Consider the following 25,730-nt stretch of genomic DNA (forward strand, 5'->3'; position numbering starts at 1 on the left):
TTTTACGCATGGTGACCACGGCCCATCTCACTCCTTCTCCGGCTGTCGTCCGTCTGGACTTATGATGATGAACACGGAAGGTGAGAGTGCAGACCAGCCTGGCATTCGCCTGGAGCCCCTGGAGAAAACACACTTGCCAGGCAAGGCGACGCCGACCGGCAGCAGCCGCTCTGTCTTAGGGGACGTCAGTCCTAAAGTGACAGCCAACGGAGTGCACGACATCGAGGACAGGATACTGAGGATCACTGGCTACTACGGCTATTACCCAGGATGTTCCAGTCACAGAAGTGAGTAAAACATGATAAAAAAACAACAACAGACAAACAGAGAGAGAGAGAGAGGGGGGGGGAGAAGCCTTGGTAATTGTGACAAGTTTTCACCTAAAGGAATGAGATCCATATCAATGTAGCCAATGAGATAGATAACTAAGAGGTTGCATTCATCTATTTCCTCTCACTGTGATTCATTCAGCCTGTTAAGACCACTTTTACTGTCTGACTTGAGCCTCCACCTCTAATAGCCCGTTATATAGTTATAACTGGACAACATTCACTGTCAAGTGTGCAGCCTTGCCATACTGAGATTATATGAACATATTTGCCGTTTCCTCATTCAGACAAAATATGGGTGCAAGGATAAAAATCTATACACTTATTTACTTGCTTATTTGTAGACAGACAGACAAACTGACAGATAGACGGACGGACGGACGGACAGACAGACAGACAGACAGACAGACAGACAGACAGACAGACAGACAGATAGATAGATAGATAGATAGATAGATAGATAGATAGATAGATAGATAGATAGATAGATAGATAGATAGATAGATAGATAGATAGATAGATAGATAGATAGATAGATAGATAGATAGATAGATAGATAGATAGATAGATAGATAGATAGATAGATAGATAGATAGATAGATAGATAGATAGATAGATAGATAGATAGATAGATAGATAGATAGATAGATAGATAGATAGATAGATAGATAGATAGATAGATAGATGGGGTGATGTAAAATTGTCATTAAATATGATGTGTGATAAAACATTGCTAAGGGACATCCACAAATTGCAATGCTCTCGTCACATGACTGTGGTCTAACGTCTGGCTCAAACCTCCACGTTGATGAGGACAACACATAACTACCTGCACCTCCCCACCATAAAGAATTGTTTACTGCAAATGTTTACGCTTCATTTCTACGATCAATATGTGGGATATGGGAGATGCAGCGGGTCTTGCTGTGATGCATGTGAATATGTCCAGCAGTGCTCCACCGTGTTGGGGATGTAGCTTTGAAGGATACCCTTGAGTACTCTCCCCGCGCACTTCCTCGTGTCAAAGTGGTTTCGACGAGCGCACCAATTTTACTAATGCGGTTTCGGATAGGGAATTTAATGTTCTGACCATGCAGCTTGCTGAAGGGTAAACTTGAGAAATGTACCATCGCGCCTGTCGAGGCACAGCCATTACCCTTGAAATTACAACAGGGGAAAACACCAACCACTGCAATCCTTTCACACATGTCCCGTTAGCGGCTGCATATGTGGCGTTTCTGTAGTGAAGCGAAATGTGTAGAGTAAAATGTATGGCTCTCCTGACAACAAGGCTTACTGTATATCACACTTGCTCGGCATGCAGATGGACGGAGACCCTCACCCCTCCATTCATTATGTGATTGCCTCATTCATTGTGCGCTACTATTCTTTGCAAAGCTGCTCCTGAACTCTTCTTGCACGAAACTCCCCGAAGAGAAAAGAGAAAAGAAAAAAAGAAAAGGACGCACCAAAAAAGGTCACTAATCCAATATCTCCTCCAGAGCCTCTCGTGATTCAGAGCTGACGGGGCCCAAATGAATTGGACTTGTCATGCAATCTCTTCGGCATCGCTCCCTGGCTCTTACATAAAAGTCTGACTAAATGAAGGATTTAAAGCCATAGAAATGTATATTGAGAGGTGCTCCCAGTGGTGCGACACTGATACCCTCATCTAGAGGGGCCGTGCAGCACAGGGCGTCACGTTTGCTGGGTAACAAACACATTTTCAAATGTCAGCGGGGGAACGGGCAGGTGCAGATGGGGCTGTTACTCAGTCAAAGGTCTTTATGGTTTCCTGAATGAGCTGTGTAGCGATCTCAGATACACAGACTGAGGAAGACGACTTGAACCCGTCTCTCATAAACCGTGTGCAGTTCTTTATCAATGGCATCAGTTTCAGAAGTTTATCTGAGGAAAGTAATCAGACTTTTTTGCTTTTTGGATGAGAATGTGCCGTCTGGTCTACATTGACCTACTGAGAGGAACTCGATAAGTGGCGTTCAAATCAGCAAGGCTGTGGTTTGACAGGGTTCCCCGTGGAGTTTCTTAGCCAACGGCGACTTTCAGCGGTTATTTGGTTTGTTTTGTAATATCAGGGCCTTTCAGGGTGATACCGGAGCTATTTTCTCCCCGATACTGATCATTTGGGCGTAAAACTAACAAAGTGGAATCAAGGCCCATCTGCTGATTTGGGGGAACATTTAAGATCAGCATTAAAAATATCACAGACTCATCCTGACCTCTGTGATTTATCATTTGATAAGATGCAAATTTTCATCCTCCTCAAGACCTACTTGCAATTCCTAAAACAAATTCAGATACCACAGAGATGTACCCCTTTTTTTCTTCAAAATATCTAGTATAAATCTCAAATTAGCCCTAGCCGATTTCTTATAGGAGCGCTATTAGCACAATATAAGCTGACATCAACCTGTCTGTAAAAAGCGCCTGATATTCTTAACGCCGGGGTCAGACATTGTTATATATGGCAGTAGTGGTGGAAAATGGAAAGACGGGGTGTCATCTGAGACGTAACTTCAGGCACGAGGAGCAGGTGTGGGGGATAATAGCGCCTGCAGCAAGCTTATGAAAGGGAGCGCGACTGCGATCATCACACGGAGGAGCTGTCCAGGGACACATCCACTCACATCCAGCCTGATAAAAATATATCATCTGTGTGTTTTCATATCTCTCCAGCAACAAAGTCTTTGCATGCCAGAGTCAACAGAAGGTGCCCCTCAGAACAGCATCTGTAGCTGTCACAACATCGCCTGCTTGCATAGCTGAGAAGGCATCGTTGTTGCTAATCTGTCACCGTGAAACAGCTGCTTATGAGCGCATCCATCTCTACCCTACATCCAGTGGCTAATACTGGGACGCTCGCTTATAGGTGTGAGAAAATATGGGGGCTCTGTTTCTCTACTGCTGACAAGTGCCCGGGAAGCTAATATAAGTGTTAAATTGGCTTTCTGTCATGGTGGCCCAGTAGTAAGCACTGTTGCCTCACAGCAAGAAGGTCCTGGGTTCGAACCCCGGGCCGTCCCAGGTCCTTTCTGTGTGGAGTTTGCATGTTCTCCCCGTGTCTGCGTGGGTTTCCTCCGGGTGCTCCAGTTTCTCCCACCATCAAAAAGGGTTAGTACTCCTGTCTGTGCCCCCAAGCAAGGCAATAAAAAGAAGAACTGGAGTCGGTCCCCCGGGCGCTGCAGCTGCCCGCTGCTCCTATACAATAGGATGGGTTAATTGCAGAGGAAAAATGTCATTGTAACCAAACAACTGTACAATGACAAAAAAAATAAAGTGGCTTTCTTCTTCTTTACACAGTTACAAAACTTTGAGTCAAGATTTAGCCTTCCCCTTGTGCCATTGCATATCACCGTCCATGAAATGCCCAGTTGAGTAAGATGAAGAGGGGCACGTAAATATGGCAGTAGTCTCATCCTGCCGGGCCTATGGGGTCATTATATATTCAGTAAGATTTTTTTTTTGCCAATTTGATATTATTGCCACTTGCCATCTGTGTTGAATTAGAAAATGCCTCCAAGGGGGATTATGGACTACATTTGGTGGCGGGGTCCGGGCTGTAACGCATATGGTGATGATACAGTGACTTACTTGTGTGCACTGGCGTGAAAACGGAAAGGTGGATGGCGTTCTGAATGACAGAGGCACAGTATCGATCACTGGTACAAAATGTACTCAAGTTAAAAAAAAACCCTCTCTTTGAATCAGAATTAGGAAGGACAGCACAACCTTACAACACTGCTCAGCTCGCCCATGCTGCTAAACAGCGACTCTGCATATTGCAACAATGGCAGTAAAAGCTTCCCCAGCATCCCTCAGGAAACCATCACAGTTCTATTATGTGCAGAAGGCCAAGTCTCTGAAGCAGGTAGGCTCCCTGCTGGGTAAATGGCAGCAAGGAAACGACAGCTCCTTTCACTTGCAGTCCTACCCAGCACAGGGCCTGTGTTGTTCAAAACCGACATCACGCAACAGACTGAGGAGATTAAATAAACATTTTGACAAAGAGGACATGCGCCATCATCCACTTAAAAGAAGTGCATGTAAGGACAAAAAACGTTCATCATTCTTGAATGAGATATAGACAATGAGAAAAAAGACATGGTTTTGTATTCATTCAACTTTGTGCCTTTTTTTGGGGGGGGGGGGTTAATATTTTGTCTAGTTTTTCAGAAAACATGAGTACTCTGTCATTGCATTGGGTGAATTTTCATATTGCCGGCATGCTGTTTTTTTTCCCTCCCTCCAAAGTTCCCTCAAACACTCAATATATATGCACTTATTTTGGCCTGTCCCTTTCCCAGGGCTGCTTACTCGGAGCTATTTATAACTAGCATACCTCGAATTGGATATGAGCTTTTGCCTGGACCATTGCTGGAAGCGCTGTTTGCCCCATGCGCTCGCTCGCTCGCTCGCTCGCTCGCTCGCTCTCTCTCTCTCTCTCTCTCTCTCTCTCTCTCTCTCTCTCTCTCTCTCTCTCTCTCTCTCTCTCTCTCTCTCTCTCTCTCTCTCTCTCTCTCTCGGGAATGGGTAAAAACTCCCACTTAAGTAATGGGTGCAATATTTCTCACAATAACTTCCAGAGTTGCTGACCCACACGACAGGCCGTTGCACTGTTGCTCACATATTGTGCCATGCTAACCTGCAGGATGTTCAGGCCAGCCGCAGCAACCTGGTTCGTCTTCAGCATTTTCAGTCTGAGAGGTTCATCCTGCAATTCACGAGCCAACGTGTCAAAGGCTTCGTAGTTGATGTATGAAAAGATAAATTCAATTATGAGATCACACCTCTTCTCACAGTCAATCACATTTTGTGCCCTTGGCAGCACACCGCTCCAGCGGAATAACCTTGTCAGCTGCCTAACAGTGCCCTCATGTGGTCTGTAAATTCAGCCTTAGCTTGTGGCACTTCAGCCCCCTATAAAACGCCAGACGATAAATGTGCACCACTGATTGGATGTATTAGTACTTACCCTAATTGCTATGTATGTATAAATCAAGAGGAGAGGCCTTTACGGCACTTATATTCTGCCACTCAATCATGTCTGCATCATGCCGTCTCAATCAGGGGCCAAAAGCATCTTAGGATTTCAAAAGGCAGCAATTATTGCAGCTGTTTGATTATAAAAAATGTCTTTCCTGTTGTATGATAGAAACTGCATTAAAAAAATAAAATCTAGCATATGTGAAATTCTACCTGCAGAGGAAATGTATCTCTAAAATTATCTCTGCCATAAACATCCTCTTGCATTTCCCGGGTAAATTCCTGGTCAATGCAAGGGAGGTGATCACAGTGGCCTTATAATGCATGTTAGTCTAAATACCACAAGGTGTCCTCCTCTTTCAATGTTCCAGCTATGCTGTGCTAGACTGACGACGTGGTGGTCAATGGTTGGCAACAATCAGTATTCAATTCACTGTTTGTACAGTCCTGACCACGACATAAAGTTAGTGCTTGCCACCTCCCTCTCTCTCTCTCGCTCTCTCTCCCACTCACACACACGCGCGCGCACACACACGCACACTCTTCTTCCTCTCTGTCCAACAAAGAGGTGCATAAAGACAAAGGCCCATGCCATGGCTGAGGAATATCGGCTGATCTGAATGACAAAGGGTCTGGATGGGCTGAGTGCGTCAGCATGCCTGGAAAAGGTGCACAAGAGAACTCCCCAGTTGCTATGGTGGTGTAGAGCGGGGTTGTTTTACAATTTTGTGTGTTGATCAGAAGATGCAACATCAGTGTGTTCTACATTACCCCTGGTGAGGGGTGTAGTGATACTGGTGGTGGGTTGAAAGGCTAATGCATGTGCAGAGATAAATCCTCTCGTGGTTTTTCGGGCATACCATCCCTGAAAGATTTAAACCAGGTGATCCCTCTCACTGTCTAATGGCATGGAAGCAGGCAAACTAAACACACTTCTGAGTGTGTGACACAATGTAGGTGGTGATTACATGGTTTGTTGAGTTGCTGAAGTTACTTGTAGGCTCAGTCACCCTGTAAAAAAAAGACATGTAAGGGAAGCAGTCCTCCTCAGTCATACTCAGTGTGTATGTGTATGATTAGGTGTCTTCTAACCCGGGCCTGTCTGTGTGTGCTGCGATACATATGTGTGCTGCGCCTGCAATCTTTCAGTCCTTGATCTCGCACTTGAGGTTGAACCCTGGCCTCCGGTACTGCCTGTGCTCCATCTCTGTCTCTTAAGCTGATAGTGATTAGCATCCTAAGCCCAGATCTGCTGACTGGCCCCCTTTTCTCTCCCCTCCCCGTCTACCTATTGGCTCCATTCATCAGCAGGGCTATTTTTAAGTTTAGCCCCCATCATCTCAGGGGATCCATGCCACCATCTCATCCCCCTGCGTACACCTAGCCAAGTATCAGTATTGGCCATACTTGCAACACACGCTGAATACACAAGTGCTTTCCCCTGGCTCATTCCCATGACATTACTTAATGCATTTGCTCTAGTCCTGTGCCCACTGAGCCATACTGGGTAATGACAGGAGCATCACTTATGCATGTACTGTGGTATAAATGCATGTTCCTTTGTGTGACAACAGAGCCTTCCTCATGCAAGCCAATAGACCCTGTGGTATTGTACTCCCGATTCAAACAACCAAGTAACCACAATGCTGGTGGGAAGCAAGGTGCTGGGCTCTCTCCATTCTAATGACCAATCAAACAAAAGCGAGGTGCTTCATTCTCTCCAATTTCAAAGTAACGGATGCACGGTGAAGCACTCTGATCAGCCACGCTCTCTGAGCCTGTGCCAGGATTCTGAGTGATGAGCGCTGGAGAGTAAAGAGAAAGAAGAGGGCCGCAGTTTCATGGTGTCACTGATATGTCAGAGACTCCAGACCAGATATGATTGATCAATACCACTGTTAGTTCATTTCCTGCCAACAGCAATGACGACTAACCAAGTGGTGGCAAAGGGGGCTGTTGCACATGTTGCTCATTTACTTGAGCATCCTTCATATCACAGTTCAATGCTATTGGTCTTCAAACAACACATACCTTAATACCCTGTGCCAATATAGCTTGCCTACTATTGGTTTTACTGGTGAGAGAGTCGGCAGAGCAGTGGTTATATTCAGATTATATTACAGGTTGCAAAGTCTCTTGTGTGTCTGACCGCATCCTGTGTAGCTACTGATACACCATTGATACATAGGGCTGAGGCCCATTAAAACTTAAAATATGGAAACCACGGGTAGAGCTAGGATGACCAGGAGAATTCCTTGAGATGGCGATTCCTGACCGCATTGCTAAGGGTTGCCGATCTGGGTTGCTGCTCAGGGTGTGCCCATCCACTGGTCCATAATAGCTGAATTAAAAGGAGACGGTTAACTTGACTGTATAGACGATGAACTGTCAGGTCCAAAAAGAGGGTTTAATACCCCCAAGCAGAAAAGAAAAGCAAAGTCAAGATTGGAGGGAGTAGGGCATCTGGGTAGCATAGCGGTCTATTCTGTTGCCTACCAACACGGGGATTGCCAGTTCAAATCCTCATGTTACCTCTGGCTTGGTCGGGCGTCCCTACAGGCACAATTGGCCGTGTTTGCGGGTGGGAAGCCAGATGTATCCTGGTCGCTGCACTAGCGTCTCCTCTGGTCGGTCGGGGCGCCTGTTCGGGGGGGAGGGGGGGAAATGGGGGGGAATAGCGTGATCCTCCAACGTGCTACGTCCCCCTGGTGAAACTCCTTACTGTCAGGTGAAAAGAAGCAGCTGGTGAATCCACATGTATCAGAGGAGGAATGTGGTAGTCTGTAGCCCTCCCCGTATCGGCAAAGGGAGCGGAGTAGCGACCGGGACGGCTCGGAAGAGTGGGGTAATTTGCCAGGTACGATTGGGGAGCAAAAAAAGATTGGAAGGAGTGCAGAGGTAAAGTCTCGTTTTATGACAGCTTTGTCTGTGCCTCTAACAGGAGAATTCAGGGACTCTTGAGTGCTTTGGGGCCCAGCTACAGGACATCTCGTTTAGGATCCCTGTTCCGGCGGATGTCTTTCAGACTGGATTGTAATTGATTTGGTGTGATGCACAATGAAGTACAACCACCTCCAGTTTAGAGATGTTAAGAGTGTTTTTCTATCCTGACAAGTATTGTGACATGATTTTCTCTGCCATCTCCCATCTGGTACAGTCATCATATCAGTGGCTCTCTAATTAGTTCTAAGTTTACTGAGTTTAAATCAGAGTCAGGATCTGTTATATTAGCTGAGAATAATCAGTTGAGGATGCTGATGTGGAACATGTAGGACGAAACCCAACAATATGAAGCGGAATATCTAAGTTTATTAAACAAGGAAGTTATTGAAGACACTACGTATTTGTGAGATAAGTAGTGTCTTTTATGCAAGATACAAAACAAAACTATTTCGTATTGCATTAGTAAGAAACACTTTAACAGAAATATTTAGAGATACATTGAATATTGACCTGAGTAGGTGGGTTAAGAGACAATATAAATTAGGCTGCTAAATACTAACTATACAGCCTATGAATATGCCAACTGTACATTAGATGGGGTTGAGTGTAAACAGATGCGTGAGGAGAGGTGCTGGATGCCAGCAGTACGTACATTAATGTACAATGATGTAGATGCTGCCACAGAAAGGCTGCTATTTATGGGGGGGCATGGCTCAGGAGGTAGAGCCGGTTGTCATGTAATTGGAAGGTTCCTGGTTTGATAGCTGGCTCCTCCAGAGAGTGTGTCAGAGTGCCCTTGAGCAAGACACTGAACCCCTAACTGCTCCTGATGAGCAGGTTAGTACCTAGCATGGCAGCCTCTGCCATCAGTGCATAAATGTGTGTGTGAATGGGTGAATGTGAGGCATATATTGTGAAGTGCTTTGAGTGGTCAGTAGACTAGAAAAGCGCTGTATAAATGCAGTCCATTAACCATTTATTAATGAAACCCTTCACCTGGGGCCAGGGCACAGGATGATGAAAGGTGGTACTCTTGTTCCTGGTTGTTTTATCTTTTACTGTCTGGAATTGCTTTTCCATAAGGGAAGACATGGAATATGTGGCCAAGACATGCTGAGACAGGAGACAGGTCACATTTGCAATCAAAGTGGTCCTTGCAGGTAGGGCTGCTTACAGCCAGTGATATTTCTCTGCTGATCCATAGACATGCTGCAATCTTTATTTGACCCACAAAATGCCTGATAGTCTGTCCCCTGCATGCATGGCTCTACACGAAGTGACAGATAGCTAAACAGATATAATAGGCACTGAAAGGGTTAAATGATGACAGATGTGGAAGCTGAGGGCAGTTTACTTATCTTCATCAGCTTGCTTTATTACAGTGCTTTTCCAGAAACTCTGTGAAACTGAAAGTAAATACACAAGAAAATGTTCTTAATGTAATTAAAGAGTGTAAAAATGTAAATACTTGCTTGATACTACATAATTAGACAGATGGCTGCACTACAAGTGGCAAAAAAAGGGTTTAGGTAATTATCTATAAATCTCCCCAAACATAAAATAAAACAACAAAATATGCATCAGTCCTTATCCATAAAGATGAAACATCCATCAACCAACCAACCAACCAACCAACCAACCAACCAACCAACCAACCAACCAACCAATCAACCAATCAACCAATCAATCAATCAATCAATCAATCAATCAATCAATCAATCAATCAATCAATCAATCAAGTTGCATACATGTATAATAAACTTACAAACAAAGCTTATTCAAGGCTCAACATAGGTGGATGCAAAAAAGAGAGGGTTCTGGAGCACCTTACTGTGCAAAATCTCAAGACAGAATGGCTGGTCTCACGCTATGACCCTACCAGTATGATCATAAATGACTGGTGTCATTTAAACGCTATCATTCAGCTGACCGCAGTCTTTAAAGCAACCACTAGGAGACGCTAAAACGCTCTTCACGTACATGTAACGTCACATTCCCCGCCTATTATTGCACACAATACCACTATCGATTTCTTAGTAAGGTCCATCGGACTGAAGAAAACAAGGCAAGAAGCTTTCCATGGTAGAGGCTTAGGGAGACATAAGTACCACTACTTCAGTTACTGGCCTGAGGAAGGTCTTAACAGTTCCCCCTTTGCTGACCTTTAGCTCGAGATTCCTGACCTTCCAATCGCTGTCTGGGCGAGCCTTGGTGGCGAGAGACATAGGCCACTGGTTTCTTTCCACCTGAGTTTCTCTGAGCAACACCAAGTCTTCTTTGACGTTGGGCTAACTATCTTACCATTGGCTTCATTTTTGGAGAATAGAGAGATACTCTCGCCTCCATTGCTCCCGAAGGGCATTTGCTGGACTCCTTTCCATTGCTGGCGATACAGATCTGCATTCTCAAAGGATACTGGGGGAGGAAGGTGGGTACAGACCTTCAGCATCAGGGCCATCGCTGGAGTCAGAAGAAAAGGTGAGTCTGCATCAGTTGAGATGGGTGTGAGAGGTCTTGCATTTATTAATGCGGTAACCTCGGCCATAAGGATTGAAAGCACTTTATGAGTGACATGCAAGCGGCTAATCTGAGAAAGCATGGAATCAAGGATCCATCTTGAAACCCCGATCATTCTTTCTCACGCTCACTCCATGTGGGAAGAATGGGGTGGGTTAAACAGTCATGCACATCCTTCCTCACTAAGATACTTTGAGATGTTGGTCTCATCTTGTGGGAGGAGTTGCAGCTCCTTGCAGGGTCCCTTTAAAGTTTATGCCACAGTCAGAGCAGATCGTCTGTACGGGACCACGCACAGCAAAGAAGCGCTGCTGAAAACTGATAAAGCTCGATGTGCCCATTGAGTCCATGAGCTCAATATGCACAGCACGTACGCTTAGGCATGTGAAGTAATGCCCACCTTTTACTCTTTGTTGCATTTTCTTGGGTACAACGGGTGGAGATTTCCAGGGGCAAAACACGTCCAGACCCACATTTGTAAAAAGGGGTTCGATGCTGAGACAATCGGGTGGAAGAGCTGCCATCTTCTGTTCTGCTGTCCTACCGCGAAGTTTGTTACATGTAACACACTTACGCAGATTGCTGGAGATGAATTTCTTTGCCCTCACAATCCAGATGTCATCTGTGCGGCTAGCTTCCTCAGTGAAGACTCTGACTTGATGTTTAACTCTCCCAAGGAAGTGGTTTACGAGTAGAGTAGTAACATAGCTGCAGCCAGGAATGATGAGAAGGTTATTTCTCCTCTATCTCAAATGGAGCATGCTGGAGCCGACCAACTATTCTCAGGAGTACATTGCCATCAAGGTAAGGGTTGAGCTTCCTCAGGGGACTGTTTTTGTTAATGACTTCCCCTTTCTCCAAACAGGACACCTCAGCTTAATGTGCTTCCTTTTGTACACATCCGATGATGATAGCCTTTGCTTGTGACAGTGTATCAGCTGTGCGAGTCTTCAAACAGTGATGCCAACCATTGCAATCTTTGTTGCTATCCTTCTCAGACCTGAAGGACTGAGAAATGTGGATGAGGGAGGCAATAGCTCTGACAAGGAGTTGCTACGCGGAAAACCTGTCAAAGTAATGTGAACCAGTGCCTCTGTGGGAGTCTGTGGTTGTAGTGGTTTGGCATCAAACCTCCATATCAGAGTCTGGATCGATGAGGTCATAGGATGTTTCTCCAGCTGTGTCTGCCTCCACAGAATGTGCCAGAAAATCTGGTCCAGTAAGCCAGTTGGTGTCAAATAGTTTAGCTGCAGGTACTGAAATGGTGGCAATGTCTGCATAATGCAGACATTGCCACTGGTGTGGACATAATGCCCCTGTTCAGGACATGTGGATTGCCACCTCCTGGTTTCATTATAGATGTATCTCAACACCACCTTGCTATCAGTATAGAACTTCACACTGTTGGGGTTGATGTCCAGCTTACTCACATCCAGCTCAGCAATCTCCACTGCCAGGACAGCAGCACCCAATGCGAGCCTGAGAACAGTATGAACCGAAATGGGGGCTAACTTGGCTTTCCCCATGATGAAACCAACATGGCATTTTCCTTCAACATCCGTCACCTTGAGGTATGCCACAGCTGCAATGGCCTTTATGGAAGCATCTGAAAAGATGTGAATCTCTGTATGTTGAGCGGTGGAGAAGGACACTCAAGGGGTTCCGAACTGTTCTAGATCTTGGAGTGAATCTCTCCGAGCAATCCATTCTGCATCCTTTTTAGCTGGAAGAGGCGTATCCCAGTTGCTGGTGTCACTGGTGAGCTGTCGTAGTAAGAGCTTCTGTTGGATGGTAATTGGACTCACAAGACCAAGCGGGTTGAATAGGCTATTAATGGTTGCAAGCACTACTCTTCAAGTGAATGGCTTCTCTCTGTTGGCAGAACGGAATTTGAAAGTGTCATACACAAGGTCCCAGCGTAATCCGAGATTGTACTGCACAGGAGGTGAGTCGATATCTAGGTCAAGTTCTTTCAAGTCCTTTGCACGGTCTGTTGATGGAAATGCCTGCATGAAGACTGGGCAGTTGGATGTTATTTTATGGAGTCTCAGGTTGGAGATGGCAAGCATACCTTGGGCTGCTTTTAGTAGATTGATGGCTGCAGTTGCAGATGGCAGTGACTTGAGTCCATTGTCAAAGTAGAAGTCCCTGTGTATGAACTGCTTCACATCTCCACCAAAATTGTCCTTTCCATGTAGAGCTGCATGCCATAGCCCATAGGTAGCAACAGCCGGAGAGGGGCGATTGCCAAATACATGGACTTTCACACTGTTTTCCTCATCTTCCTTGGTGGTGTCATTGTCTTTGAACAACAGGAATCTGAGGAAGTTCCTGCGGTCCTCCCTGACAATGAAGCTGTGGAACATCATTTCCCCAGAGTCTGCTTTAGATTCCAGTTCTGCTGCAGCTGATTTCAGAACCTCTGCCTCAGCTAAGGCAGCTGCAACCTCGTTCTCTTGCTTCAATGTGGCTAGAGCAGCCTCCATATATGCTTCCTCTACACTTAACTGGGCTTTTTCAACCATAAGCTTGGTTTCTCTTTTAACAAAGGTAGAGCGAACATGCACTGCCTCAGCTCTGACATGTGCTTTAACTGCTGCTAGGCTTGCTGAAGATTTGCTTGAGCTGTTAGAAGAACTAGCAACAGATCTGATCATGTGAATTTACCGATGGATTCTGAGATTGAGCCATCTGTTGATCTTCTGTGTTTGCCTTGTTGTCCATCTTGTGTATGGTGTCGACCTTTTTTTCGGGATGAAGGGCACAATTAAGATGAAGCAGGGCAGTTAATGAAGCTCAGCTGTCTTTGTTTGCTGTTTTTTCACTATTCTGTCCCTTGCATGCGCTGTTCTACATGAAGTGATAGATAGCTAAACAGAAGTACTAGGCACTGAAAGGGTTAAATGATGGCTCAGACGCGAAGGTAAAGTTGAGGGCAGTTTACTTGTTCATCTTCATCAGCTTGCTTTCTTACAGTGCTTTTCCAGAAACTCTGTGAAACTGGAAGTAAATACACAACAAAATGTAATTAAAAAAAGTTTAGAAATGTAAATACTTAGTTGGTACTACATAATTAGACAGATGGCTGCACTACACATGGAAAAAAGGGTTATGGTAATAATCTATAAATCTCCCCAAATATGAAATAAAACGACAAAATATGCAACAGTCCTTATTCATAAAGATGAAACATGTAATATAGACTGACAATCAAAGCTTCTTAAAGATCCCATGGCACTTATCACAAAGAGTAGGGGGTCTCCTGGTATCGTGGCAAAATTCCCAACCTGGCTGTCTCCATCTGGCCACCTAATTATCCCCCTATGTAATTGGCGCAATGATTCCTCCCTCTCCACCTCAAGCTGATGTGTGGTGAGTGTTCTGGCCCAAAATGGCTACCGTGCATCACCCAGGTGGGTGCTACACCTTGGTGGCGGTTGAAGTGAGTTACCCCCTTCAATGTGAGGCGCTTTGGGTGTCTAGAAAAGTGCTATATAAAATATAATGATTATCGTTATTATTATTATTATTATTATTATTATAAATGACCAGTAGAGAACAATGTCATTTAAAACAATGCATTCCGCTGACCGCACACTAAAACACTCTTCACTTACAATGTAACATCATACCTGACCTCAACCAGACAGCTATGGAGGAGATGCAGGCGGACTAAGTGATATTTGTGTGAAATCTAAAAACCATTGGCAGTAACCGGTTGAATTCATTTAGCTGCTGCAGAAGGCGCATCCTCTGTGACAGCTTTCTGCAGGTTTTGGGGGTTGGTTGTGGCTTACAGCAGAGACTGTTGAGATTTTGATGCTGATGTAGTAACGATGGTGGTGGAGGAGGCGAGACATTAGAGGCCACATGCACCTCCTCACCGGCTAACTTCCCTTCAAATACCTGGAAGCTCTGCCCAAGTGTGCACCCAAGTCATTACCCAAGTCTAAATATATGAGATGTTCACCTCGTAGTGTGTAGTGTGGGTGTCAGGGGCTGTTTAAGGTTTGCCCTTTTCATGTGTCAAATTAATAGTTCTGCCACAGCGCAAACAAAAGAAGAGAACTCTAGAAATACTCTTCTTCTTAAGGTGGAGTGGAGTGGAGGAGATGTGCCAAGGAGAAAGAGGGTGATTGGAAGAGGGAGGACAAGAGGGACGGAGAGAAGGGTAGGGACGGAGGGAGGGGAGCTTGGTCAGGTAAAGAGGGGATGGGAGGGTGGACTGAAGGAGGAAAGGAGAGGGCAGCAGCCGACACAGCATAATTAGCCTGGGCTGCTTGGTTACCTTCCAAACAAACTGCTGATTTGTGGAGCGAAAGAAGAGGAGGGGAAAAGCACCAGAGAAAGAGGGAGAGAAACAGACAGAAATGGAGAGAGAGAGCGAGAGCGAAACAGGCAGAAAGGGAGAGAGAGAACGAGAGAGAGAGAGAGCGAGAGAGAGTTTATAGAGAAACAGAGTAAAGAAGAGAGAATAGAGAGAGATGAGAGGAGTGATTGCGCCGTGCCAAACCCTCTTGAAGCTCAGTCTCCCTTGGAGACAGTGGCAGTGGTGGATCATGGCATGACAGCGCAACAGAAGCATCTCAACTCCACCACACTTCCACTCAGCTACCTACACTGAGCTGTGTCTCTCTCTATCCAGAGAGAGAGAGAGAGAGAGAGAGAGAGAGAGAGAGAGAGAGAGAGAGAGAGAGAGAGAGAGAGAGAGAGAGAGAGAGAGAGAGAGGGAGGGAGGGAGGGAGAGAGAGAGAGAGGGAGCGAGCAGCAGTGACAGACTGCGCTGGGCTGGAGTAGGAAGGAGGGTCAGGATTGGGGTGCAGACAGAAGAGTTGACGGAGATCTTGGAGAAGGGGGTGGGGGGGAATCGAGACCGTGAAGAAGCAGCAGAGTCAGGGATCTGAGGATGCACAGAGGTAGCAGGAGGAGCTGCTAAACCTGCAGCAGCCAAGGCACACGGACGCACGCACGCACGTGCACTCACACATACACACACAAAAACACACACACACACACACACACACACACACACACACACACACACACACACAACGCAAGGAAGGACAGAGACTTGTGTCCCCTGTGGATGATGAAGAAGCACTCAGCCCGAGTGGCTCCTCTCACCTCTTACAGCACCCAGGTTCTAACCTGCCCCATCTCTGAAGGTAAACTGAAAGTACCAGAGAGGCCCATAGCTGGGATACGGGCTGTGCGTTTGTGTGTGTGTGTGTGTGTGTGTGTGTGTGTGTGTGTGTGTGTGCACGCACGCTTGCTGAAAAGCATTAAATGAGTTATTGTTACTCAGTCGCTATTGACGGTAATCAGTCGATAATGCTGATATACTGTCTCAAACAGCAGCATGCATTTTTCCATCAAGGCTGACGTTTCCCATGTGACTCCCTGCTGTATTTCTCAAGGGACACCCTGTGCAACCGCGTGTCATATGAAGTGTTCTGGTATTTAGATGGAGTAAACACCATTCGCACTGCGGCTTGATATAGCCAATATTACAACAACTGTATGCTTCGTTAGATTTTTGTGATAGTATTTCTCCAGGGTCTTGCTATATGTGGGAGTGAGTTAATTATGCCAGAGGAATGCTTCAAAGACTTTGAAAGCACTCCCATGATGTTACCGAGACCAGAGATTTGAACGTGGTCTCACTTGCAGAACAGCTCCAGTCTTTGATTTTTATTATTTTCACCATTATCCGACTTTTTTAGGACTAGGATGGTGTTGCCAAATGCAGCTGTATTATTTTAGAAAGAGACAGCGTATTTAAAGTTTAATGACTCTGCAAAGCATGTTTTTTATCCTGCTAGCAGAGCAGAGATGCTGAACATGGCAGCAGAAAGCATGCCTGAAACCAACATATGTTAAGTCCTTTCCAGCTGCCCGTTGGTACACCACTGATGTCAACAAAACTATACAGGTGCATGTCAGCTGCTTTCCCATCTGTCCGTTTTGGCTGTGCTTTCTTGCATAGGCTCTACTTCTGCAAGCCCCACGTCTGCTCTCTGCCCCACAATGTTCCTCACCTAGTTGGGGGCAGAATCTGACGGCATCCATCAGCAAAGAACTTGTTTTTCAAGGAGAAATAACAGAATTATACCGCTGATCATTAATCTACCCATGCAGACTATGTTCACCAAATTTCAATCAAGATCTACTGCCTATATCCTAATGCTGCAGACATCAGTGCGAGCTCCATGTTATAGATTCTACACAGGTCTATTCATCAATGTCACAGGAAAGCAGCCTCAGTGGCAGGGATAAAACACAGAATGGATTGAAATGTGAGGCTCAGCCAGAGTACTGCGTCACGCTGTCAGAGTGAATAAGCTAGGTTAACGGGTGTGCCAATAGTCTATGGCAGTATGATGCTCAGTGAGGGAGATACTGCACAAAATCCTTTGTTATTTCTCAGTCGTCACTTCATTGACATTGCTGTCTAATGTCAAGTGAAGCTGTGATTGTGCAACTTGCAAACTTGGTTTGGATGCTTTAGTTGGCTGCTATCCCCCATCTATAGAGCTGTCTGACCTTAGAACAACATCGGATTCTGCTTTTTTGTTGTTACAAGTAACTCGTTACCATCTCCAGTTATACCGAGACACCTCAAAGAACATGCAGAAGAAGTTATACTTTTGCCTCAGTGTTTTTTTAATGGCATGTGCATACGTTTACATGTAATTAACTTCATCTATAGATAGATACAAGAGTAGTGATCGCAATAACATGTTGCACTTAGAGTCAAACAGCTAAAACTGGACTCAACCTGCCAGAACTAATACTTATCTGTACAGCTGAGGTGATCAGACTAATAGACTAATATATTATTTGTAAAAGGTCATGTCTAAAATGGTGATGTGGGAGATTTTGCAACAAGGGCTTTAAGTAGCACTTCATTTTTTTGTGCATTGTTCTCAAAGAAGTACATCCATCAAGATGAGTAAAATGAAACTGGAGTCATGGAGGGAAATATTTCAGTCCTCTTTCAGCATCTGTTGTTACATAATGCAGTGGAAAGGTTCATTTTTTTTCTCTCTACTTCACCAAAGCAATATTTTTAGTAATACTCATGATAAAAGTAACTGCCATGAGATTTCAAATATAACCTTTAAAACTAGTTTTACGTGTGTGTGTGTGTGTGTGTGTGGGGGGGGGGGGTTGGAGTTTGTATACATACATATATATATATATATATATATATATATATATATATATATATATATATATATATATATATATGCATTTTGTCACTGCTGCAGCTGTTTTGCTTTTCGTTTCGGGGAGAGAGCTTGCTGCACCCAATGCACACACCGAAACCGACAAGTCAGCCTAAATGTATGATATGAGCATGGAGAGATGAAGAGAAGTGAGCACCGAGAGGAGGAAGAGAGAGTCAGTTCTCGCTTGAAGAAACCTCACAACTTTGTCGTTCACTTAGGTGCCACCGGCCTCATTAGCTTGATTAAAAATCCTTTCTATGACAGAATCTGATTAGTCCAAATCCCAAGATGAGCCTGGTAGTAAAGATATCCTATTAGGCCTGACCGTTTTGCTTTCATCCCTCACTGTAGATCGGCTGCTAACTTGGATACTGTTGGGTAAAACCCTGTATCTGAGGAGATTAATTTAAGGTGATATTTGTGGTCTGCAGACCACTGAATTGTGCAACACAGAGGAGACTTTGCGTGTTACAGACTGCTGTTTCTGATGCCATGTTTTCCTGAAGCCAGAGTGAGAAGTATAGCACGTCTATATAATCAGAGATCCTTTAGTTGTGGATGAAACTAACACAAATTGTCTGTCCTTTTATTGCTCTTAGATGCAAATTGACTTCATACTTGTATGGACTGTAACTCAAAATAACCCACCCCTTTTTTTTCTTTTTTTTTTGAATAATGCACATTCCTTCTCCATGCAATCTCATAATAGATTGAAAATAAAGCCCTGCAGTGCAGACCGACTCATGGCTATAAGTGCCCTTGCTCAATAATTTTTACTTCCCAGTTTTAACAGACACAGCAAGAAATGATTTAAATGCTCTCTTGGCAACTTACTGCTGTGTGATGTAAAGATTGGTAGCACATTGTCTGCAGTAGCTACGGTATATGCCAGTAATTTAGAAAAATGTGCATGTTAAATGGATGATACAACCTAGCGCTGCAGGATGAATAATATTGAACCCCGCTAAACTTCAACTGTAACTTGATCCAATGCCACACACTTGATTCATTGTTTTAATAATTAGAGAAGTATTGGTATTTTTCCCCTTGGAAGTTAGAGACGGTGGTTAAATTTCAGTTGTTTGGATCCCGGCTGGTAGTGCTTTGCAGACACTGAACAAGAAACAGAGACAATGATGAGTACCCCAGAGATGCTCTGGAGCGTAGATGAGAGGCAGTGCTGGTGAAACCGCTGGTGCTCTTGCAGTATACTCTAGTGTCGACTGTAGTATATACATGGTGGAAATGGCTGAGCTTCTAATGCTGAGCTAGCAAAGACAGCACAAACCGCAAACACCCAGCACATGTCATCTTTTATTCCTGCCTTGGTGTAAATTGATCACGCTGCCGTGCTTTAGTACAGATCTGGACCCGCTCTCCGGAAACGCCCTCGCACAATCAAAACACCAAAAAAAAGCACACACACACACACACACACACACACACACACACACACACACACACACACACACACACACACATACACACACGAAACACATTACACATTCTACAGCAGAGTTATTAAGATCCAGAAGCCATTCAATCCCACAATCTATTAAAGCAGGGAGCCATTTGCAGTTCTGCTTTGATGGCAAAAGGAGCCCTGCAAGGTGTAAAACTCAGAATTAATCTTTTTTTTTTCATTCCTAATTCCAGGTCACCAGCCATTAGTTTGATGCATGCGGCAACTATTAGGTTTTCCACGTTCAGAACTTGGCTCAAATTAGAAAATATGGGGGCGTCCGGGCATGCCTACCAACACGGGGATCGCTGGTTCGAATCCCCCCATTACCTCCGGCTTGGTCGGGCATCCCTACAGACACAATTGGCCGTGTCTGCGGGTGGGAAGCCTAATGTGGGTATGTGTCCTGGTCACTTTACTAGCGCCTCCTCTGGTCGGTCGGGATGCCTGTTCGGGGGGGGGGGGGAGAACTGGGGAGAATAGCATGATCCTCGCACGCGCTACGTCCCCCTGGCAAAACTCCTCACTGTCAGGTGAAAAGAAGCGGCTGGCGACTCCACATCGGAGGAGGCATGTGGTAGTCTGCAGCCCTCCACAGCTTGGCAGAGGGGGTGGAGCAGCGACCGGGACGGCTGCGGAAGAGTGGGGTAATTGGGCAAGTACAATTTGGAGAAAAAGGGGGGTGGGGGTAAAAAGAATGTAGAAAAATATGTAGCAATCCTCCGCTGTGATGGCCTGGTGGCCTGTCCAGGGTGTCTCCCCGCCTGCCACCCGATGACTGCTGGGATAGGCCCCAGCATCCCCGCGGCCCTGAGAGCAAGATAAGCGGTTTGGATCATGGATGGATGGATGGATGGAAAAAATGTACCAATCCATCCACACACCTCTAGTAGTAGAAAACAGCCTTAACAACAGTTTCCTATCTACTTAACTATTATCTCTCAATAATCCATGTCTATAAAATACTGTTCTGTCTGATTTATCCAGTACAAAATCTAATTTTCCTATTTTAAAAATATTGCAGATGTCACTATTTAGGTGTTACAGCAACGGAAAAACAGTCAGAGCAGAGACGGCCACGAGTGAACACGGTTGTTTTGTCTTTCTCGTGGAATGTCATACATTTAGGCTGACTCTTCGCTTCTGAGCATCAGGTTTCTGTGCACGTGTGGATGTAATGAGTTCGTGTGGTGTGCTGCATCATGACTGTGAAGCTATTTATGACATGGGCAACCACCATGCTAAGCCAACACATTTTTAACAGCGCCTTGCCTTTTGCGTTAGTGCCTGTACAGCACGTAATGCAAACTGGGGGACTGCTCACTAAGGGCAATATGTGCTCACCTACCGCCCCTCAGGAAGGGGGTCACGGGCTACATAACAGAACAGACAGTGCAGCGCATAGAGAGTACATCAGCATGCTGGGCCAAAATAGCAGGTAGAGAAAATAATCACCCAAACTACTTTATGCTTATGGTAATGAAATTTTGACATTTTATTCAAATATCATATTCTTGGGCATCCGAGTGGCGTAGTGGTCTATTCCGGTGCCTACCAACACAGGGATCGCTGGTTCGAATCCCCGTGTTACCTCCGGCTTGATCAGGCATTCCTACAGACACAGCTGGCCGTCTCTGCGGGTGGGAAGCGGGACGTGGGTATGTGTTCTGGTCACTGCACTAGCGCCTCCACTGGCCGGTCAGGGCACCTGTTCGGGGAGGAGGGGGGACTGGGGGGAATAGCATGATCCTCCCACATGCTACGTCCCCATGGTGAAACTCCTCACTATCAGGTGAAAAGAAGTGGCTGGCGACTCCACGTGTATCATAGGAGGCATGTGGCAGTCTGCAGCCCTCCCCGGATCAGCAGAGGGGGTGGAGCAGTACCTGGGATGGCTCGGAAGAGTGGGGTAATGGGCCAAATACAATTGGGGAGAAAAAGGGGGGAAAATCCACACAAAAAAGAAAATCATATTCTCAGCAGTTGCAAGTTTACTGTTAAAGCGAACATCAAATTTAGATGTAGGCCCAGAGGATGAAAATACCCTGAAGAATGAAATTGTTTAAAATTGATGATGCTCTGCCCTGACTGCAGAGAGAACAGACCATATAGCACACATATATCGAAGTATTTCTCTGGCTTTTACTCTATTCTTTTCACCCTGCCAGGAGATGATGGTTCGGACTCCTATGCGGAGACACCAGGCAGTGAGGCCAGTGAGGAGAGCCCGTCCTACCAGACCTGTGCCAACACCGCCCTTAAGGTGCTGGGGGGTCTGCTGGTGGTCCTGTGTGTCTCCTCCTCCTGGGTGGGCACCACTCAAGTGATCAAGCTGACCTTCCAGTCCTTCTCCTGTCCCTTCTTTATCTCCTGGTTCAGCAGCAACTGGAACATCTTCTTCTTCCCCATCTACTATTTTGGACACGTGGTTACCACACGGGACAAGCAGACTCCCATCCAGAAATTTCGGTAAATTGCCAACACAATTGTCTTTGGATCACATATTGCAGAATAGCGGCCCCGGGTGACATGGATTATCTGGAAAATGTCTTTCCAACTAGATTTCTTAGAAACCCTCAAGCTTGTGTACCTCTAGGAGATTAAATCAACCATGTGCTTGCAAGTGCAGTCCATAACACTTGCTGCAGATAACAGATTGTAAGATGTTAACATGATACTAATGAGGCAAAATCAAAATTATACAACCCTTCTCTAATTTACATTTGCTGTCAGGCATGTCAGCAAAGAAAGAGACAACTAGGTAGTAATGAATATATTGCACAATTTTACAAAATCATGGCCCTTGGGAATATGCAGCAAAAAAGAAATAAATCACATAGACCAATGTGCCTTCCATTGCAGACTCTCTGCAGCCCATGTAGAAAAAAAAGACTCCAAACTTCAGTGGACTGTGATTGACAAAGACTCTCTCCCAAGTAAGAGAACAGTTTTAACATGTGTGCTTTTGTTCTTGTGTTATTTTGCCCCAATAGGGAGTGTAGTAAGCTGTTTGGGGGGGACGGGATGACCCTCAAGCTTTTTCTGAAGAGGACGGCACCTTTCTCAATCTTGTGGACCCTGACCAACTACCTGTACCTGCTGGCCCTGAGGAAGCTGACCGCCACCGACGTCTCTGCCCTCTACTGCTGCCACAAGGCCTTTGTCTTTCTCCTGTCCTGGATTGTCCTCAAGGACCGATTCATGGGTGTCCGGGTCAGTGCCAAATCACCAACAATGACAACCACCAACAGTGCAAATCATCTTCTCGAGGTCCTTGCTCGTTTACGCTTATCATACTGTATAGTTTTTCTTGATCTATCTGACGAATTTTAATCTCTACTTGCAGATTGTTGCTGCAATAATGGCCATCACAGGCATTGTCATGATGGCCTATGCTGACGGTTTCCATGGCGATTCCTTTGTGGGCGTGGCTTTGGCTGTGGGCTCCGCCTCCACATCGGCTCTCTATAAGGTTAGCATGCTAAACATATCTCAGCTGCATCCACGCTGTAGTAAGTGAAATGCTCTGTGTGGTTGCCTTAAACTGTCAGACTTGGCCCTCAGCATCTGTTGATCTCCATCAGCAGGAGCTCAGTGATGTTTCCTCTCCCTCCAGGTGCTGTTTAAGATGTTCTTGGGCAGTGCCAACCTGGGAGAGATAGCTCATTTCCTTTCCACCATGGGCTTCTTCAACCTCATCTTCATCTCCTGTGTGCCCCTCATCCTCTACTTCACCAAGGTGGAGCACTGGGGATCACTCTCCTCACTGCCCTGGGGATACCTGTGTGGACTGGCAGGACTATGGCTGGGTGAGTGTACATCTACTCCTGTATTTTCACAATGTGTGTCTGGTGTGTGGTGTGTGTCTGTGTGAGAGTTGATAAACGGCCAAACTAAAGCACTTGGGGCCTTGATTCTTTTTGGAGGTTATTGGGGATGATCAGGGGCACCTATAAAAATCAGCAGAACATTTAAATTATGCATAATTAATTATGCATAAATGTGCATAAATATGCATTTTTCAAAAAAATGGCTAAAAACCACTTTTCTTGGCATTTCAGATGAGTCTGAGCATCTTTGATTTTTTCGCCTATATAAAAAAAATTTCTGGGACTTGAAATGTTTTGGCATTATGCAAAATAAATGCATTTTTGCAAAAATGCACTTATGATCCTCATTTTTTTTGGAGGTGGTAGGTATTGTTCCAGAGAGGACCAGAAAAATAGCAGAAAATTAAAATAATTATAATAATTATGCATAACTATGCAAAATATGCATTTTCTAAAAATGGCTAAAAACCACTTTTCTCGGCATTTCAGATGATTCTGAGCATTTGGGGGGAGGGAGTTGGAGTGGGGGGGGGTTAGGGGCAGGGGGAAGGCGGTTAGCTGGCAGAATGAAGAGGAGGGAGATTTAGATGGGTGGATAACCAAACCGCTACATTGTAGCGGGGTTCTTCTAGTGCATACATACTTTACAGTATGTGCAAATATCCTTAGGGTAATTGGGTAAGATTGCTTCAGCCGTTTGCTTTCCTCTACAGTTGTTACTCCTCTCATACTGTGTCACTGTTAACCCTCTGTGTCTATTACAGTGTTCAACATCTTGGTTAATGTTGGTGTGGCGCTCACCTACCCCATTCTCATATCCATAGGAACACTGCTCAGTGTGCCAGGAAATGCAGGTACATTATATTTATAATTTCTTGATTGCTGAAGACTGAACTGGTCATGCACATGCATAATTATGGAAAATGTCATCAAAATTTATGTCGTGACAGGGGGAGCAAATGGCCATTTTCAATAGTGCAAGTGATCCGTAGGGTCATATTGATGGGTCAGCACTTCAAGCCATTGTAGCAAACAGATTACACAGCATGTCTTTCTCTCCCACCCCGGAAACCCAATCATCAATGCACCTCAACAGACGCTGCAACTACCCTCTCACTGAGGGAGGATCAGGTTGCTAAGGCGACACTAAATGCCTGCAGACAAGTTCTTTTCCTTAACCACAATGGACTGTATGAAGGTCAGTGGGTTACGGCAACTTGGCACATCGCCCCGACCACAGACCAACAGAGGACAGAGTGGCCTGATTGTAAGCCGCATAAGCTACGTTCATCCCCCCTACAGCCCCAGTGTCCTGTGGTTTAAGCGTACTTTATGTAATTAATCTCAATTTGTTTTTGTTTCCCTCACACGCTCCCCTCTCCTTCTTCTGCCTTGCCTACCTGCCCTCTTTCTCATTGACTTTATCTCTTTTACATCGCCCTCCTCCTCCCATCGCTCTCCCCCTCACTGTAGCTGTAGATGTGTTGAAACATGAGGTGATCTTCAGTGTGGTGCGCCTGGCGGCCACCTGCATCATCTCCCTGGGTTTCCTGCTGCTGCTGTTACCGGAGGAGTGGGACTCGGTCACGCTGCGCTTCCTGGCCACCATTGCCGACAAGAAGTCAGAGGAACACGGTGAAGAGCTGACCGAGTCCAGCGTCCAAACCCGCAGCCGCAGCAGAGCCAACGGCACCGTCTCCATACCCTTGGCATGACATCTCTGTGGACTCATGGGCCACCATCAACCCCAATCATCGATGTCCTGTCCCTGCACGTTTCTTCACCGACCTCCGTGGAGGTGCGGTGGGATGACTGGTCCACATGGAGATGAAGTCCTTTATCAGCAAGGCGGGAAATAAGATCATGAAGTGTAACTGTAATGATAGAAGAAAGATACATAGATTGTGGCGATGCATCTCTGTCTCTGGCACTTCCTATTTAAGGGGGGGAAGAGAACATTTGTGGACCATGCTCTTTGAACGGGTGGAAAGTGTTCGCTTTCTTGAACTCCATGTCACACCCAGTCCTGCCCCTTGCACGCGTTTAGACCACACAGAGCCAACCGGCATCCTCCGACCTGCTTCGCGGACTGTATTCTGTGAATATAAATATTGGAAGGGCCAGTTTGGCTCAGTCTTATCTGTATTTATTGAACTGATTTAGATCTGTATCATTAAGAGTAATTACATTTTATGTCATATTCAGTAGTATTATATTCAAGAATGGAAATTACATGAGTAATGTACAGGTGCTTTTTGTTTTCTAATAAAAAAACTGAAGACTCACACACTTTCAAATCAGTGTATTACTAGATCAGCCCATAGTCACACTATGATCGAACCTGTTAACATCATAAAATACTGACTTTACTGACTTAAGTCAGTTCATCTCAGTGTTACCTGCAGACAGACTT

At 45.3% G+C, this 25,730-nt stretch overlaps 1 protein-coding gene across 1 annotated transcript; it reads left to right on the forward strand.

Annotated features, from left to right (window-relative positions):
- The first annotated feature begins 64 nt into the window (after nucleotides 1–64).
- Nucleotides 65–25,032, forward strand: slc35f4 (solute carrier family 35 member F4). The gene is made up of 7 exons (XM_056296336.1): nucleotides 65–287; nucleotides 21,656–21,956; nucleotides 22,481–22,700; nucleotides 22,834–22,959; nucleotides 23,104–23,296; nucleotides 24,082–24,171; nucleotides 24,791–25,032. The coding sequence occupies exons 1-7, from the start codon at nucleotides 65–67 to the stop codon at nucleotides 25,030–25,032; spliced, it is 1,395 nt and encodes a 464-aa protein (XP_056152311.1).
- The last annotated feature ends 698 nt before the right edge of the window (nucleotides 25,033–25,730 follow it).

This window comes from Lampris incognitus, chromosome 16 (assembly GCF_029633865.1).
Source record: "Lampris incognitus isolate fLamInc1 chromosome 16, fLamInc1.hap2, whole genome shotgun sequence".
NCBI classification, from domain to species: domain Eukaryota; kingdom Metazoa; phylum Chordata; class Actinopteri; order Lampriformes; family Lampridae; genus Lampris; species Lampris incognitus.